The following is a 19,181-nucleotide window of genomic DNA, read 5'->3' on the forward strand; positions in this document are numbered from 1 at the left end:
AGCCTATTGGGTTAGCACAGAAGGCTTCATTTCACAAAGTTTCTGAAGCCTGCACAGACCTGCTAAGTTCACGGGGTAGCTCAATGGCGGGTTGGACTCTCATGCTCCCAAGTTCAGGAGAGGAGATAATGCTGAGTATCCACTCTATGCCAGTCACCGAGCTAGCATTTTAATTTTTGCATTTCACCCATGCAGGAATGGGAAAACACCTAAACACACCTGCCATGTAGATTTTACCATCGATATTCTGACGTATGAGGTTTATCATGAAGCGCTCTGTCTTTATGCCCACCAAGCCATCTTTTTGGGATGCATTTCAAAGTAAGTTGCAGACACCAGTCTACCTTTCCCCTAATTACTGCAGCACACCATCAGTAACTAGAGCTCAGTATTTGTTTTTGGTTCTGTTCTGTTTTTTTTTTTTCTTATTGAGACAGGATCTCATTCTGCCCAGGCTGTGGTGCAGTGGCACGATCACAGCTCACTACAGCCTCAGTTTCCTGGGCTCAAGCAGTCCTCTAGCCTCAGCCTCCAAAGTAGCTAGGACTATAGGCGTGTACCACCATGCCTGGCTAGTTTTTGTATATTTTGTAGAGATGGGGTCTTATTATGCTGCCCAGGGTGGTCTCCTGGGCTCAAGTGACCCTCCTGCCTCGGCCTCCCAAAGTGTTGGGGTTACAGGCATGAGCTACTGTGCCTGGCCAAAAAACTTTGAATATAGTGAAACAGATGTTAAACAGACTGAATAATTTTGACAAATGTCTACATCCATGCAACACAAAACCCCTATCTCCCCTCATTTGTAACATAATACTTGAGTCATACAATAGTTTCTGTCACATCTCTAAGTTTAGTGTGACAATGACAGGAACACTTATGTTAATTAGACACATACATTGTGCTTTTCTTTCTTTTTTTTTTTTTTGAGATGGAGTTTCACTCTTGTTGCCCAGGCTGGAGTGCAGTGGTGCCATCTGGGCTCACTGCAACCTTAACCTCCCAAGTTCAAGCGATCCTCCTACCTCAGCCTCCTAAGTAGCTGGGATTACAGGCGCCCACCACCACGCCTGACTAATTTTTTGTATTTTTTTTTTTTTTTTTTTGAGAAGGAGTCTTGCTCTGTCGCCCAGGCTGGAGTGCAGTGGCGCGATCTCGGCTCACTGCAAGCTCCGCCTCCCAGGTTCACGCCATTCTCCTGCCTCAGCCTCCCGAGTAGCTGGGACTAAAGGCGCCCGCCACCACGTCCGGCTAATTTTTTTGTACTTTTTTAGTAGAGACGGGGTTTCACCGTGTTAGCCAGGATGGTGTCGATCTCCTGACCTCGTGATCCGCCCGTCTCGGCCTCCCAAAGTGCTGGGATTACAGGCTTGAGCCACCGCGCCCAGCCAATTTTTTGTATTTTTAATAGAGATGGAGTTTCACCATGTTGGCCAGGCTGGTTTCAAACTCTTGACCTCAGGTGATCCACCTACCTCAGTCTCCCAAAGTGCTGGGATTACAGGTGTGAACCACTGTGCCCAGCCAACGTACATTGTGCTTTTGTCAGGATGTTGGCAGTGATGATACCCGGCCCTAGCTCTACCGGAACTCACCCGGACTGAACAGGGAGCTGGGATTGGAACCTGAGATTTTGGTTTCTGAGACTGGGCTCTGAACACTGAATTTCGTCTCCCAGGTCAGCTCTGGTAGTTATGAAAAGATTCCGTGTTCCTACGTAACCTTCATAACCGCCTCTTTGTTCCCTTACCCTGTGGCTGTTCCCTATGCGGTAGTTTTTTTTCTCTCGAGACGGAGTTTCGCTCTTGTTGCCCAAGCTGGAGTGCAATGGCATGATCTCGGCTTACCTCAACCTCTGCCTCCTGAGTTCAAGCGATTCTTCTGCCTCAGCCTCCGGAGTAGCTGGGACTACAGGTGTGCGCCACCATGCCTGGCTGCTTTTTTTTTTTTTTTTTGTATTTTTAGTAGAGATGGGGTTTCTCCATGTTGGTCAGGCTGGTCTCGAACTCCCGACCTCAGGTGATTCACCACCCCCCTTGGCCTCCCGAAGTGCTGGGATTACAGGCGGGAGCCATTGCACCCGGCCCCATGCAGTAGCTTTAAGAGATCGTGTCGTTGCTTCTGTCTTCTGGGCCCCAGAGAGGTGATGCAGTTTCCCCACTTGGACGGCTCGGAAAGTGAGCTGGCGGCAGGGAGGTTTGGACAGTGGAGGGAGGGGGGCAACAGAGGCACACAGCAGCACCTCCCAGCACCACGTGAAGTCTGCAGGCCCCCAGGCTAACGTGAGAGAAAGCAACGCAGTTCCCGGTGGGTGCAAATGGGCCGTTGTCCTTATAGAATGTTCTAGAGTGTTCACAGTCCTTTTTTGTCCTGTTTGAAGAAACTTGGCCTAGCAGCCCAAGGTCTACGGTGAAGTTGATGGAGACCCCAGAGCAGAACAGAGTTGGGTCTGTCTCGGAATATGGAGGATCTGTGGTGGCCTCACTTGGGCCGAATAGGGTGGCAGTGATGTCGCTTGATGGGTGGGAAGGCAGGGAGCTGATTGAGGGCAGTGAGTTTGGGCGGGCGGCCCAGCGTAGGCAACGGAGAGGCATCTGCAGCTCCCCATCCCCCAGTCTTTTTTCTTTTTGGCTGCACATCAAAATAACAATAGCTGTCTTTCGTGGCGCCTTTAACCTGCTCAGGTACCACACTGCACTGTATATAATCTTTTCAGCATCCCTGGCCAGAGACTCGCCAGCTCCCACATCATCTTATTTTAGACAGGGCTAATACCCACCACGTTGTAGCGCAGTGCGAATTCAATGAGATTATGAATGTGAAGGGCGGAGTGAGCCCCGTGCCGGGCTCACAATGAAAGTGAAATAAATCTCTTAGCACAGGGCTTCTCCCGCTCTGCACTGTGGCTGTTTGGGGCCAGGTCATCCTCTGGCTGGGGCTGTCCTGGGCACTGCAGGGTGCTGAGTGGCGTCCTTGGCCTCCACCCACTCCATGCCAGAGCACCCTACCCTACCAGTCATGACAACCACAAATATCCTGAGACTTCCATGCCTCAAAGGCAGGATTAGAGTCAGTCTGATGCCTCAGTTGAAATGGTGGCCCAGGAATGGCCTTGCAAGGGTCACTTGTCATAGTGATGCCTTGGGTGTCCCCACTGGACAGCCCCCTTGCAGAGGCCTGCCCTTCTGGCTGCAGAAGGGGGGAGGGTCCCCACCACCAGCTCCCACCCACTGTTGCATCCCTCCCCCAGGAGGGCTCCCTGTTAGAGTGCACGGCCTCTGTTAGGATTACTCACCGCTGCTGTCGTGGCCCCGGAGCAGCTGTAGACAATCGGTAAATGGGTGGGCGTGGCTTTGTTCCAATAAAGCTTGATTTATAAAAACAGGTATGGCCTGGTGCAGTAGCTCATGGTTGTAATCCCCGCACTTTGGGAGGCCAAGGCAGGTGGATCACCTGAGGTCAGGAGTTCGAGACCAGCCTGCCAACATGCTGAAACCCCGTCTCTACTAAAAATACAAAAATGAGGCGGATGTGGTGGCGCATGCCTGTAGTCCCAGTTACTTAGGAGGCTGAGACAGGAGAATCGCTTGAACCTGGGAGGTGGAGGTTGCAGTGAGCTGAGGTCCCACTACTGCACTCCAGCCTGGGCGACAGAGCAAGACTCCATCTCAAAAAAGAAAAAAAAAAACATAAAACAAAACCAAAACAAAGTAGGTGCAGGCCAGAATTGTCCCTGGGGACATAGTTGGTCAATTAGATTGCACACTTTGATCCAGCCTCAGTTGGTGTGTCCGGGTTTTCTGGCTAGGAAGAATGCTGCTGTGGAATGTGTTGGAACAGATACTTAGGTGCGCCGTGTTGGCGTCCTTCCAGGTCAGGGGTTCTAAACGGATCTCAGGACCCCTTTACATCTTCCAGAATGATCCAAGAGCCCCAGGAGCCTGTGTCTGTGTGGATTCTGTCGGTTGTCACTGTGTTAAAAATTGAGGCCAGGCATGGTGGCTCACGCCTGTAATCCCAGCACTTTGGGAGGTTGAGGCAAGAGGATCGCTTGAGGTTGGGAGTTCGAGACCAGCCTGGGTCATGTAGCAAGACCCCGTCTCTACAAAAAATCATGAAAATTAGCTGGGCGTGGTGGCGCATGCCTGTAGTCCTAGCTACTTGGGAGGCCAAAGTGGGAGGATCACTTGAGCCTGGAAGGTAGAGGCTGCAGTAAGCCAAGACTGTACCACTGCACCGCAGCCTGGGAGACACAGTGAGACTTTGTCTCAAAAAAACAAAAAAAACAAATAAATTGAAAGCTGAGAAATTCAAAGCACAAGAAGACAAGCGTGCCCCGTCTTTTATTTATTTATTTATTTATTTATTTATTTATTTATTTTTTTGAGACGGAGTCCCACTCTGTCGCCCAGGCTGGAGTGCAGTGGCCGGATCTCAGCTCACTGCAAGCTCCGCCTCCCGGGTTCACACCATTCTCCTGCCTCAGCCTCCCGAGTAGCTGGGACTACAGGCGCCCGCCCCTGCGCCTGGCTAATTTTTTCTATTTTTAGTAGAGACGGGGTTTCACCATGTTCTCGATCTCCTGACCTTGTGATCCGCCCACCTCGGCCTCCCAAAGTGCTGGGATTACAGGCGTGAGCCACCGCGCCCGGCCAACGTGCCCCCTCTTTTAGCTGTCAACATGGCGGAGCCGTCCCTGGTGACGCAGCCTCCAAAGATGCCCCTGTGCCCTCCTGAGACCTCAAGAGGGAAACTGGCAGCGACAGTGACGGTAGTGACTTGGTGGCGGTCATGTTGACCTCACTGACCTCCGAGGTGCTGCTCTAGTGTCTCAGCGGTGACCCGGCCAGGTCGAAGGACGGAGTTCCGCTGTCACTAGCCCTCTGCCCGTCCTGTGTGCTGGGATGCCCTCGTGGTGCTGTCCACGCCACCGCCGCTCCCCCACCTGTGGGTCCTGTCTCCTCTGTGTCTGGGATCCTCCCGCATTGGTTTGGCTTCCTCCCCTCTCTCCCTCCGTCTGTCTGTCTTGCCCGCACCTGAGGTTGCCGCCGAGGCGCTGAGACGAGCCAGCAGGAGCTGTGGCTGCCCCCCAGGAAGGCAGAGCAGTTTCTTACTTCCTTCCCCCCGGGTCCCGTCAGGCCTCTGCAGGCGCTCTGTCTTCCGGCTGGAGGTCCCTCTTGGTTCGAGACTTACACGGTCCTTGCTGAGCTCCTAAACGTCTGGTTTCTATCCCGGAAGTTGCTGTCTCTAAGCCAACTGGACAACCACCACTCCTCAAACCCGGAGGCTCTTAGTATCTTCCCTGCTGTGCCGCTAGGCAGCGTTCGGCGCCCTGAAAGAGAGACCCCGAATATGGCACGAGGGGTAGGAAGTGGGCGGCTGTGGGGGGTGCAGCGAGCTTTTAGTCTTTTTTTTTTTTTTGAGACGGAGTCTCACGCTGTTGCCCAGGCTGGAGTGCAGTGGCGCGATCTCGGCTCACTGCAAGCTCCGCCTCCCGGGTTCCCGCCATTCTCCTGCCTCAGCCTCCTGAGTAGCTGGGACTACAGGCGCCCGCCACCGCGCCCGGCTAATTTTTTGTATTTTTAGTAGAGACGGGGTTTCACTGTGGTCTCGATCTCCTGACCTTGTGATCCGCCCGCCTCGGCCTCCCAAAGTGCTGGGATTACAGGCTTGAGCCACCGCGCCCGGCCGAGCTTTTAGTCTTAAGTTTTCATTTTTTTTTTTTTTTTTTTTTTCTTTTTTTCGATACAGAGTCTCGCTCTGTCGCCCAGGCTGGAGTGCAGTGGCGTGATCTCGGCTCGTTGCAAGCTCCGCCTCCCGCGTTCAAGCAATTCTCCTGCCGCAGCCTCCCGAGTAGCTGGGACTACAGGCATGCGCCACCATGCCCAGCTCATTTTGTATTTTTTAGTACAGATGAGGTTTCTCCCATGTTGGTCAGGCTGGTCTCTAACTCCTGACATCCAGTTATCTGCCCGCCTTGGCCTCCCAAAGTGCTGGGATTATAGGCGTGAGCCACCGTGCGCGGCTGATTTTTTTTTTTTTTTTTTTTGAGACAAGGTCTTGCCCTGTTGCCCAGGCTGGAGTACAGTGGTACGATCTTAGCTCACTGCAGGCTCGAATTCCTGAGCTCAAGTGATCCTCCTGTCTCAGCCTCCCAAGTAGCAGGGACTATAGGCTGTATACCACTACACCTGGCTAATTTTAAACATTTTTGTAGTGATGGGGTCTTGCCATGTTGCCCATGCTGGTCTTGAACTCCTGGCCTCAAATGATCCTTCTGCCTCAGCTTCCCAAGGTGCTGGGATTACAGGCCTGAGCCACTGCTCCTGACCTCATATATTTTTTTTGAGACAGGGTATCAGTGTCTCCCAGGCTGGAGTGCAGTGGCGCCATCTCAACTCACTGCAACCCTCGCCTCTTGGGCTCAAGCAGTCCTCCCACCACAGCCTTCCAGGTAGTTGGGACTAGAGGTAAATTTTGTAGTGATGGGTTTTGCCATGTTGCCCAGGTGATCTTCACCTCCTGGACTCAAGTGATCCTCCTGTCTCGGCCTCTCAAATCACACCTGGGATTACAGGCGTGAGCCACTGTACCCAGCCCCATTTTAACTTTATTTTTTTTTGAGGCAGAGTCTCGCTCTGTCGCCCAGGCTGGAGTGCAAGTGGTGTGGTCTCGGCTCACCACATGTTCCACTTCCTGGGCTCATGCCATTCTCCTGCCTCAGCCTCCCGAGTAGCTGGGATTCCAGGCACCTGCCACCATGCCCGGCTATTTTTTGTATTTTTAGCAGAGACAGGGTTTCACTGCGTTAACCAGGATGGTCTCCATCTGACCTCGTGATCCACCTGCCTCGGCCTCCCAAAGTGCTGGGATTACAGGTGTGAGCCACTGTGCCCGGCCCATTTTAACTTTTCTAATAATGATTTTCCTTTTGCCAAAAATGGCAAGTGGGTTTTAGATTAAGTCACTCCTTTTACTAGGCACAGTAGTAGACCTTGAGTTAGGGCTATGGTGGTATCATTTAATAGGAACATTTAACTTCACTAGGTCAATGATAGGAGACCAGCCCGGCCAACATGGTGAAACCTCATCTCTACCAAAGATAAAAAAATTAGCCGGGTGTGCTGGCATGCGCCTGCACTCTCAGCCATTCAGGAGGCTGAGGCGGGAAAATTGCTTGAACCCGGGAGACTGAGGTTGCAGTGAGCCGAGACTGAACCACTGCACTTCAGCCTGGGTGACAGTGAGACTCCGTCTCAAAAAAAAAAAGAAAAGAAAAAAGTTGCCGGGCACGGTGGCTCAAGCCTGTAATCCCAGCACTTTGGGAGGCCGAGACGGGTGGATCACGAGGTCAGGAGATCGAGACCATCCTGGCTAACACGGTGAAACCCCATCTCTAGTAAAAAATACAGAAAACTAGCTGGGCGAGGTGGCGGGCGCCTGTAGTCCCAGCTACTCGGGAGGCTGAGGCAGGAGAATGGCGTGAACCCGGGAGGCGGAGCTTGCAGTGAGCTGAGATCCGGCCACTGCACTCCAGCCTGGATGACAGAGCGAGACTCCATCTCAAAAAAAAAAAAAAAAAAGAAAAAAGTCCCGTGTACCGATCACCCTCTGAAGTAGTCGTCTGCTGTGTCAGATCTTGTTCATTTTGCTCATTTCTACCCTACCCACTTACCTCTACCTGACTGGATTGTTTAAGAGATGGGATCTTGCTGTGTTGCCCAGGCTGGAGCACAGTGGCTGTTCACAGATGTGATCATTTTGCATGACAGCCCCAAACTCCTGGGCTCAAGCGACCCTCAGCCTCCCAAGCAGTGGGGACTACAGATGTGAGCCCCCATACCAGCTCCTACTGGATCATTTTGAAGCAGGTTACAGATGTTGTAACTGTAACACAGACATCATAGGTACAGGCATTTCAGCGCATCTTCCCCAGTGGCTCATAGATCATGCAGATAGAAAATCGGTCAGGAGGGCCGGGCCCGGTGGCTCACGCCTGTAATCCCAGCACTTTGGGAGGCTGAGGTGGGTGGATCACGAGGTCAGGAGATCGAAACCATCCTGGCCAACATGGTGAAACCCCATCTCTACTAAAAATACAAATATTAGCTAGGTGTGGTGGCACTCGCCTGTAGTTCCAGCTACTTGGGAAGCTGAGGCAGGAGAATCGCTTGAACCCAAGAGGTGGAGGTTGCAGTAAGTCAAGATCATGCCACTGCACTTCAGCCTGGCGACAGAGTAAGACTCCGTCTCCAAAAAAAAAAAAAAAAAAAAAAAAAAATCGGTCAGAGGATGCCAGGCACGGTGGCTCAGCCCTATAATCCTAGCACTTTGGGAGGCCGAGGCGGATGGGTCACCTGAGGTCAGGATTTCAAGTCCAGTTTGACCAACATAGAGAAATCCCATCTCTACTAAGAATACAAAATTAGCTGGGCGTGGTGGTGCAGGTCTGTAATCCCAGCTACTCGGGAGGCTGAGGCTGGAGAATCGCTTGAACCTGGGAGGTGGAGGTTGCATTGAGCCAAGATTGCACCATTGCACTCCAGCCTGGGCAACAAGAGTGAAACTCTGTCTCAAAAAACAAAAAAAGAAAGTCAGTCAGGATGCCGGGCAGGGTAGCTCAGTCCTATAATCCCAGCACTTTGGGAGGCTGAGTTGGGAGGATCAGTTGAGCCCAGGAATTTGAGACCAGCATGGGCAACATGGAGAAACCCTGTCTGTACAAGAAATACAAAAAACTTTCTGGACATGATGGTCCATGCCTATAGTCCCAGTTACTCGGAGGGGCTGAGGCGGGAGGATCACTTGAGCCCAGGAGGTTGAGGTTGCAGTGAGCCATGGTCACACCACTGCACTCCAGCCTGGGCAACAGGGAGGGAGACCCTGTTTTTTTTTTTTTTTTTTTTTAGACGGAGTCTCGCTCTGTCGCCCAGGCTGGAGTGCAGTGGCCGGATCTTAGCTCACTGCAAGCTCCGCCTCCCGGGTTCCCGCCATTCTCCTGCCTCAGCCTCCCGAGCAGCTGGGACTACAGGCGCCCGCCACCTCGCCCGGCTAGTTTTTTGTATTTTTTAGTAGAGACGGGGTTTCACCGTGTTATCCAGGATGGTCTCGATCTCCTGACCTCGTGATCCGCCCGTCTCGGCCTCCCAAAGTGCTGGGATTACAGGCTTGAGCCACCGCGCCCGGCCGGGAGACCCTGTTTTAAGAAGAAAAAGAAAATTGATAAAGATATAGATGATTTGAACAAAATGAGTAACAGGGTTACCGTAATGACATGGATGGAATCTGAACCCAGCAAGAAAGAAAACACATTCTTCTCAGGCCACAAGGAGTGCCTAGGGAAACTGACCACATACAAGGCAAGTCTTTTTTTTTTTTTTTTTTTTGAGATGGAGTCTCGCTCTGTCGCCCAGGCTGGAGTGCAGTGGCGCAATCTCGGCTCACTGCAAGCTCCGCCTCCCGGGTTCATGCCATTCTCCTGCCTCAGCCTCCCGAGTAGCTGGGACTATAGGCGCCCGCCCCTGCGCCCGGCTAATTTTTTGTATTTTTAGTAGAGACGGGGTTTCACCGTGGTCTCGATCTCCTGACCTTGTGATCTGCCCACCTCGGCCTCCCAAAGTGCTGGGATTACAGGCGTGAGCCACCACGCCCGGCCAAGGCAAGTCTTAAAAACTTGATTTTTATTTTTATTTGTATTTATTTATTTATGAGACGGAGTCTTGCTCTGTCACCCAGGCTGGAGTGCAGTGGTGCGATCTCTGCTCGCTGCAAGCTCCGCCTCCCGGGTTCACACCATTCTCCTGCCTCAGCCTCCTGAGTAGCTGGGACTACAGGCGCCCGCTACCACGCCCGGCTAATTTTTTGTATTTGTTTTTAGTAGAGACTGGGTTTTACCGTGTTAGCCAGGATCGTCTTGATCTCCCGACCACGTGATCCACCTGCCTCGGCCTCCCAAAGTGTTGGAATTACAGGCGTGAGCCACCGTGCGTGGCCATATTTATTTATTTTATTCATTTATTTGAGACAGAGTCTCGCTCTGTCACCTAGGCTGGAGTACGATGGTGCAATTTTTGGCCCACTGCCTCTGGGTTCAAGTGATTCTCCTGCCTTAGTCTCCTGAGTAGCTGGGATTACAGGCGTGTGCCACCACACCCAGCTAATTTTTGTATATGTTTTTTTTTTTTTTTTTGAGACAAAGTCTCGCTATTTCGCCCAGGCTGCAGTGCAGTGGCTGGATCTCAGCTCACTGCAAGCTCTGCCTTCCAGGTTCACGCCATTCTCCTGCCTAAGCCTCCTGAGTAGCTGGGACTACAGGCGCCCGCCACCTCCCCCGGCTAGTTTTTTTGTATTTTTTAGTAGAGACGGGGTTTCACTGTGTTAGCCAGGATGGTCTTGATCTCCTGACCTCGTGATCCGCCCGTCTCGGCCTCCCAAAGTGCTGGGATTACAGGCTTGAGCCACCACGCCTGGCCTAATTTTTGTATTTTTAGTAGAGATGGAGTATCACCATGTTGGCCAGGCTGTTCTTGAACTCCTGATCTCAAGTGATCTGCCTGCCTTGGCCTCCCAAAGTGCTGGGATTATAGGCATGGGCCACCAGACCCAGCCTTTTGTTTTTCATGTACTTATTTATTTATTTATTTATTTATTTATTTATTTATTATTTTTGAGATGGAGTCTTGCTCTGTTGCCCAGGCTGGAGTGCAGTGGCATGATCTTGGCTCATTGCAAACTCTGCCTCTTGGGTTCAAGCAGTTCTTGTGCTGCAGCTTCCCGAGTAGCTGGTACTACAGGCGCCTGTCACCACGCCCAGCTAATTTTTTGTGTTTTTAGTAGAGACGGGGTTTTGCCATGTTGGCCAGGCTGGTCTTGAACTCCTGACCTCAGTTGATCCACCCGCCCTCGGCCTCCCTAAGTGCTGGGATTACAGGCTTGAGCTACCGTGCCTGACTCTTTATAACTTTAGAACAATGACTGCCTTACTGACCGTGTTTTCTCTCACCTGTGGAGTCAGAACTTAACCATAACCAAGCTTCCTCCTGCCTGCTATGGGTCCCTTCTGGAATGTTCCAGAAGTGGCATCAGGAGGCTGCCCAGCCAGCTTGTGAGTCGTATTCTGGAGTCAGAGTTTGGTGCCCACCTGGGTCAGGCTCCATCCCCACTTCCCCGCCTCATTTGCCCCTGTCTACACCATTGTACTGGGAGACACTTCCTGTCCCTCCTACGTAGCCCATGCTAAGCAAGGTGCTTCTGTCCACCTTACCTTTCTGATGCAGGAAGGGCTGAAGTCATGGAGGGGCGGCCTGTCAGGCCCAGCGAGGGTGGCATGGATGCTGTCCTTAGTGACAGATGAGAGGGGATGGGCTGGGACTGCAGGCCTGGCTCCCCTAGCTGCTCCTGTGCGTCAGGGGCTGCCCATTAGCCTGGCCAGGGCCCCTCATTGGATCCCTCCTGTCTGCCCAGTCTATAGCCCTTGCCCCCCTGCCCACCCGCTGCCAGTTCTCATCGGCCCTGCTTCCCTACTCGACTCTGCCGCCCTGGCCTCTCCTCCTCGGTCTCGCTCCTCCCGGACTTGTCCTCTGTCTGAGTCCGGCAGGACAGAGTCCAACCGTCTGGCCCCCTCGTGGCTCCGTCTGCTCCTCCTGCCGCCTTCTGCTGTCCAGGTCACTTGGTTTTTGGCCTGCTGGCCCCCAGCCACCGTGCTGGCCGCCTGCTCTCCAGGCTGCCCCTTGCCCAGGGCTGCACCCCCGACTGGTCCTCCGTCTTGGTGGTGCTGGGACTGTGTTTTCCGTCCTCTGCAGTGGGCTGGTTTCCCTCGTGTGCCGAGGCCCCTCTGCCTGGCTGTCCCTGGCTGCCCCACGCAGCTGAGCTGTGCTCCCGCTGGCTGGAGCTCAGGATGCCCACGCCGTTCTGGCAAATAACGCTGCTGGAAACACAGGACGAGCAGCTGCCCCTCTGCGCACGTGGTCTTCGGACACACGTGAGGGCCGCTCTAGCTTGGGTGCTCACTGCGGGCGATTCTCCCCTCCAGGGGACGCTGGGGGATGTCTGGGGACATGCATGACTCAGGGGCGCTCCTGGCGTGGAGTGGATGCAGGCCTGGAGTACTGATCCGCACCCTGCAGGGTCCAGGATGGCCCCACTCCAGAGAGCGACCCCACCCCAAATGTCAGCTTTGGCAAGGGGGTTGTGCCTGGCCACAGAGGTGCTGGCCCGGATGCAGATGAGTGCCCTGTCCATCCCTCTGAGCTCCGTGTGGCTTGTCCTGTGCTGCTTTCCCTGCCCCAGTGATACTGGGGGCACTTAACTTGTCTCTCTCTTATTTATTTATTTATTTTTAAGACGGAGACTCGTTCTGTCGCCCGGGGTGGAGTGCAGTGGCGAGATCCCGGCTCACTGCAACCTCCACCTCCTGGGTTCAGGTGATTCTCTTGCCTCAGCCTCTCGAGTAATTGGGATTACATGCACCCACCACCATGCCTGGTTAATTTTTGTATTTTCAGTAGAGACGGGGTTTGGCGATGTTGCCCAGGCTGCTCTCGAACTCCTGGCCTCAAGTGATCTGCCCACCTTGGCCTCCCAAAATGCTGGGATTACAGAGTAAGCCACTGTGCCTAGCCCCTTTTTTTAAAAAAAAAAAAAAAAAACAAAAAACTTTATTTTCTAGAGCAGTTCTAGGTTCACAGCAAAATTGAGCAGAAGGCACAGAGAGTTCCCATAGACCCCTGCCCCGACAGGCACAGCCGCCTGCACCGTCAGCTTCCCCCACAGAACGGTGCATCGGTTACAATCGATGGCCCTCTGTGGCGTCATTTTCTTTTTTTTTTTTTTCTTTTTTTTTTGAGGCGGAGTCTCGCTCTGTCGCCCAGGCTGGAGTACAGTAGCCGGATCTCAGCTCACTGCAAGCTCCGCCTCCCGGGTTTACGCCATTCTCCTGCCTCAGCCTCCTGAGTAGCTGGGACTACAGGCGCCTGCCACCTCGCCCGGCTAGGTTTTTTTTTTGTATTTCTTAGTAGAGACGGGGTTTCACCGTGTTAGCCAGGATGGTCTCGATCTCCTGACCTCGTGATCTACCCGTCTCGGCCTCCCAAAGTGCTGGGATTACAGGCTTGAGCCACCGCGCCCGGCTTGTGGCGTCATTTTCATCTCCCAGAGTCCACAGTCTACACCAGGGCTTGCCCTTGGTGTTACGTCTTTTTTTCTTTTTTTTTTTTTTTTGAGACAGTGTCTCACTCTGTCACCCAGGCTGGAGTGTAGTGGCGTGATCTCGGCTTACTGCAACCTCTGCCTCCCGGCTTCAAGTGATTCTCCTGCCTCAGCCTCCTGAGTAGCTGGGAATACGGGTGAGAGCCACCACGCCTGGATAATTTTTTTATTTTTAGTACAGATGGGGTTTCACCGTATTGGCCAGGCTGGTCTCAAACTCCTGACCTTGTGATCTGCCCACCTCGGCCTCCCAAAGTGCTGGGATTACAGGCGTGAGCCACCGTGCCTAGCCGGTGTTACATGTTCTATGGTTTAGACAGATGTGTGATGACATGTATTCACGTTACAGTGTCACACGAAGTCATTTCACAGCCCTAAAAATCCCCTGTGCTCCATCGAGTTAGCCTTCCTGACCCCAGCCTGGGGCAGCCACTGACCATCTTACGGTCGCCATGGTTTTGTCTCGCCCAGAATGTCATCCGGCCGGAGTCGTACTGTAGTACATATAACAGGCAGGTGTTTCAAATGGGTTTCTTTCCTTTTTTTTTTTTTTTTTTTCAGATAGGATTTTTTTTTTTTTGAGACGGAGTCTCGCTCTGCCGCCCAGGCTGGAGTGCAGTGGCCGGATCTCAGCTCACTGCAAGCTCTGCCTCCCAGGTTCACGCCATTCTCCTGCCTCAGCCTCCCAAGTAGCTGGGACTACAGGCGCCTGCCACCGCGCCCGGCTAGTTTTTTGTATTTTTTAGTAGAGATGGGGTTTCACCGTGTTAGCCAGGATGGTGTCGATCTCCTGACCTCGTGATCCGCCCGTCTCGGCCTCCCAAAGTGCTGGGATTACAGGCTTGAGCCACCGCGCCCGGCCTCAGATAGGATCTTACTCTGTCACGCAGGCTAGAGTGCAGTGGCATGATCATAGCTTGCTGCGGCCTCCACCTCCTGGTTTCAAGTGATCCTCCTGCCTCAGCCTCCAAGTAGCTGGGATTACAGGTGTGCACCACCACACCAGGCTAGTTTTTTTTATTTTTAGTAGAGACAGGGTCTCAGTATGTTGCCCAGGGTGGTCTTCAGCTCTTGAGCTCAGGTGATCCTCCCACCTCTGCCCTTGGCTTCCTAAAGTGCTAGGATTACAGGCATGAGCCACAGTGCCCTCTTTTTTTTTTTTTTTTTTTAAAAAAAAGCCAGCTTCATATGTGTTTTTTTTTGTTTGTTTTGTTTTGTTTTTTTTTTTACGAAGTCTTGCTCTGTTGCCCAGGCTGGAGTGTAGTGGCGCGATCTCTGCTTACTGCAAGCTCCGCCTCCCAGCTTCAAGCAATTCTCCTGCCTCAGCCTCTGGAGTAGCTGGGATTACAAGCGGCCGCCACCACGCCAGGTTAATTTTTGTATTTTTAGTAGAGACGGGGTTTCACCATGTTGGCCAGGGTGGTCTTGAAATCCTGACGTCAGGTGATCTGCACTCCTTGGCCTCCCAAAGTGCTGAGATGACAGGCGTGAGGCCCTGCGCCTGGACTGAGTTATATTTTAATGCATGGATGGCCACGTTGTGTTGATCCACCTCAGCTGTTTTTTTTTTTTTTTTTTTTTTGAGACAAGAGTTTTGCTCTTTTTCTCCAGGCTGGAGTGAGTGCAATGGCATGACCTCGGCTCACTGCAACCTTTGCCTCCCAGGTTCAAGCAAGTGATTCTCCCTCCTCAGCCTCCCGAGTAGCTGGGATTACAGGCACCCGCCACCATGCCCGGCTAATTTTTGTATTTTTAGTAGAGACAGGGTGTCACCATGTTGGCCAGACTGGTCCCGAACTCCTGACCTCATGATCTGCCCCCTTGCTTGACTTCCCAAAGTGTTGGGATTACAGGCGTGAACCACCGTGCCCAGCCTCAGTCCCCTCACCTGCTGATGGACACCTGGGTTGCTGTCACCCTCTGGCTGTTGTGATGCTGTGTGAACCTGCGTATACAGGTTGACATGCCTCTTTCTCTCCATCCGTGTTACCTCTCCCCGAAGCCAGCTGCTCTGTGCTAGAGAGCCGGCCCTGAGCCTCCTCCTGGCATGCAGGCAGCGCCCAGCATGTTGGAGGCATTCACTGCTTGCTGGGAGAACAGAAGGGCTGAAGCAGGTATTGGTGGGCTCTTGATGTCCACGGTGGGTTTTGGAGCAGCCCTTGAAACCTTTGTAGCTGTGGGTGGGTGTGTACATGTTCAAACGGGTTTTTCTGATCCTGGAGGATCACTTGCTTGAGCACAGGAGTTCAAAGCCAGCCTGGGCAACACAGCAAGACCCCATCTCTAAAAAAATTAGCTGGGCATGGGTGATGTGTGCCTGTGGTCCCAGCTACTCAGCAGTCTGAGGCAGGAGGATTGCTTGAGCCCAGGGTTCGAGGCTGCAGTGAGCTACGATTGCACCACTGCACTCCATCCTGGGCAACAGAGCGAGCTCCTTTCTAAAGAAAAAAAAAAATCAGACCAGGTACCATGGCTCATGCTGTAATCCCAGCTCTTTGGGAGGCTGAGTTGGGTGGACCCGTTCCCTGTTCAGCTCAGGAGTTCGAGACCAGCCTGGCAAATGTGGTGAAACCCTGTCTCTACTAAAAATACAAAAATTAGCCAGGTGTGATGGCTCATGCCTATAGTCCCAGCTACTCAGGAGGCTGAGGCACAAGAATCACTTGAACCCGGGAGGTGGAGATTGCAGTGAGCTGAGATAGCACCACTATACTCCACCCTGGGCGACAGTGAGACTCCATCTCAAAAAAAAAAAAAAAAAAAAAAAAATAAGGCCGGGCGCGGTGGCTCACGCCTGTAATCCCAGCACTTTGGGAGGCCGAGGCGGGCGGATCACAAGGTCAGGAGATCGAGACCACGGTGAAACCCCGTCTCTACTAAAAATACAAAAAATTAGCCGGGCGCGGTGGTGGGCGCCTGTAGTCCCAGCTACTCAGGAGGCTGAGGCAGGAGAATGGCGTAAACCCAGGAGGCGGAGCTTGCAGTGAGCCGAGATCGCGCCACTGCACTCCAGCCTGGGCGACAGAGCGAGACTCCATCTCAAAAAACAAAAACAAAAACAAAAACAAAAAAAAAAATGTTTTTTTTTTTCTGGAAAAGATGAGTCAGCCTTTATCAGGTTCTTAGGTTGTTGGTGAACAAAGAAAGAAAGCCTTGCAGAGAAGGGCTTTGGCCTTCACTGTGACCCCCATGCTGTTTGTATTTGAACAGCCGTCAGGCCTTGGAACTCCAAGGGACGGAAGGAGGAAGAGCTGACATTCCATGTATGTTTCTCTCCTCCCTTTTCCTAAGAACGCTCCTGAACCAGGGCATTTCTGCCTCTAGGGGACACAGGGTGATGTCTGGGGGACATTGGTGGTTGTCATGACTGGTGGAGGCCAGGGACGCTCTGGTGCCTCTGCAGCGCCCAGGACAGCCCCACTGTCTAGTGCCCAGAGCGGGAGACCCATCTGCCCAAGTGGTCAGCCCTAATGTCAGCCATGCTGAGGTTGAGAAACCTGTGTTAATTACACAGAAACCAACCGAGTCCAATCCTGCTTGCACCAGGCACAGGATCAACTCCCCACAGGGCAGACGATGGAAACCAGGGGGACCCCAGCTCCCGGGATTCACTCCCTCTCTCCCTTCCCTGTCAGTGTGTGGATTTTAATGTGTGCAGCCTCCTGGGACCTCAGTAGGGCAGACATCATGGGATAAGGAGTCTCTTGGAGGCCTGTGGAATCCCTAACCAAGGGGTCTCACCCAGAGTGATGTCATACCCCCCCACCCTGTACTGGATGATGTCTGGGGACATTTGTGGTTGTCACAACTATAGGGTGTTCCTGGCATGGCAGTGTCAGGGGAGAGGAACTTGTTGCCTTGGGGGCATCTAGATGGCAGACCACCGGGAGGGGGGTCCTAGATGGGACACCACTGGGAGAGGGTCCTAGATGGCAAGCCACTGGGAGGGGGTCCTAGATGGGAAACCACCGGGAGAGGGGTCCTTGTTGGGGGTTGGTGGAGTGTGGATGGGCGGCTTCTGACAAAATGCCTCGGCTTCTCCAGCAGCCAGATACAGCTCAGGTGATGAGCTCCTCCTTGCACACCTGCTGAGTCAGGTGACCTGGGGGGCAGGCTGTGGAGCCAGCCTGGGGACAGGCCCCAGGGGATGAGGGCATCAGGATAAAGGCGCACAAAGGGGTGGAGCTGAGCCTTGGAGGAGGTGCCCTGGTGGGCGAGCTTGGCGCTGGAGCCTTACCCAGGAAGCTCATGGATGCTGGCATGTGCCTCTTGCCGTTCAGGTGGGATAGGGTCTCCCCGTCTCGGCACTGGACAGTGGGGCTGTCCTGGGCACTGCAGGGTGCCAAGCAGGGTTCCTGACCTCCACCCACTCCATGCCAGGAGCTTCTCCCAGTGGCGACAACCACAAATGTCCCAGACATGGCCCAGCATCCCCCGGCGTCTGAGGCGTGTTTGGTTGAGAACCAGTGACAGAGGTGACACACATTCACTGTCACAAAAGCTGCCGTAAACGCGAAGTATCAGGAAAAACTCCCGAGACCCCCATGTATGCTATGCGTAGTGCCCTGCGATGATGCTTTGTGCTCCTGGGTGTGTCCTGCGTGTGGTGCCAAAAGCCCTCGCCAGAGGGGCCTGAGACTCTGAGGGAAGGGACTGGGGTGCCACCTGTGAGCGGGACAGCCCCCTGGCATGGTCCAGGTATCATGGCCCTTTACTCTGATGCAGATTGCCCCCCAACGAGTGCTGGGACATAGTGCTTGGTTCACGACTGGTGCCCACAGATGCCCACTTGGCATTTGGTGGCTGAACAGCATCTGCCTCTGGTGTCCCTGCAGATGGAGGACGGCCATACCCTCTTCGACTATGAGGTCCGCCTGAATGACACCATCCAGCTCCTGGTCCGCCAGAGCCTCGTGCTCCCCCACAGCGCCAAGGAGCGGGACTCCGAGCTCTCCGACACCGACTCGGGCTGTTGCCTGGGCCAGAGTGAGTCGGACAAGTCCTCCACCCACGGCGAGGCAGCCGCCGAGACTGACAGCAGGCCAGCCGACGAGGACATGTGGGATGAGACGGAGTTGGGGCTGTACAAGGTGCGCCTCCCCTCTGCAGCTGCCCCGGGGTTGGACATTCTCCCTGTCATTCTGATCTTTGCATACCCAGGGCCCACGGGAGGGGCTTCCCACGCCCCTCTCCAGCTCCAGCTGGGGAGAAATGGCCAAGGGGTGGTTTCCTGCACATTCCCTGAGGGGAACACAGTGCCCTGGGCTTCCTTTGTGGACCTCTAGAGCAGAGTCCTGTGTGGGGGCTTGCACGTGTTTTCTCTGTGAAGCTTGCAGTGGCTGTGACGTTTCTGAACTTGCTGCCACCATGTAAGATCAGGAATTGTCACAGAAAGATCTGGGTTTCCAGCTCTTTTCTTTCTTTCTTTTTTTTTGGCAGGGTCTCACTTTGTTGCCCAGCCTGGGGTGCAGTGGTGTGATCACAGCTCACTGCAGCCTCGAACTTGTGGGCTCAAGTGATCCTCCCACCTCAGCCTCCTGAGTAGCTGATGTTATAGGTGTGTGCCGCCACACCCAGCTAATTTTATTATTTTTTTAATACATGGTCTCATTCTGTTGCCCAGGCTGGACTGCAGTAGTGCCATCTCAGCTCACTGCAACCTCTACCTCCTGGGTTCAAGCAATTCTCGTGCCTCAGTCTCCTGAGTAGCTGGGATTGCAGGCATGTGCCACCACACCTGGCTAATTTTTGTATTTTTTATAGAGACAGGGTTTCGCCATGTTGGCCAGGCTAGTCTTGAACTCCTGGCCTCAAGTGATCCTCCTGCCTCAGCCTCCCAAAGTGCTGGAATTATAGGTGTGAGCCACCGCACCCAGTCTGTTTTTTTTTTTTAGTAGACACAGGATCTTACTATGTTGCCCAGGCTAGTCTTGAGTTCCGGGGCTCAAGCATCCACCTGCCTTGGCCTCCCAAAGTGT

General features: G+C 53.4%; 1 protein-coding gene across 6 annotated transcripts in view; it reads left to right on the top strand.

Annotated features, from left to right (window-relative positions):
• Nucleotides 1–19,181, top strand: part of UHRF1 (ubiquitin like with PHD and ring finger domains 1) — a 56,765-nt gene that overhangs the window by 2,826 nt on the left and 34,758 nt on the right. For 4 of the 6 annotated variants that reach the window (XR_012428265.1, XM_005587592.4, XM_005587594.4 and 1 more), the window contains exon 3: nt 18,039–18,293. Coding sequence is in view for 4 of the 6 variants with exons in the window: in XM_005587592.4 (XP_005587649.3) it covers nt 18,039–18,293 (255 nt within the window). In the remaining 2 variants the exon portion in view is untranslated. Of the gene's footprint in view, nt 1–195; nt 322–18,038; nt 18,294–19,181 lie in introns of all 6 variants that reach the window. The other 2 variants (XR_012428266.1, XM_005587595.4) reach the window with 1 other exon arrangement.

The sequence above is a fragment of the Macaca fascicularis genome, chromosome 19 (genome assembly GCF_037993035.2).
Source record: "Macaca fascicularis isolate 582-1 chromosome 19, T2T-MFA8v1.1".
NCBI lineage: Eukaryota > Metazoa > Chordata > Mammalia > Primates > Cercopithecidae > Macaca > Macaca fascicularis.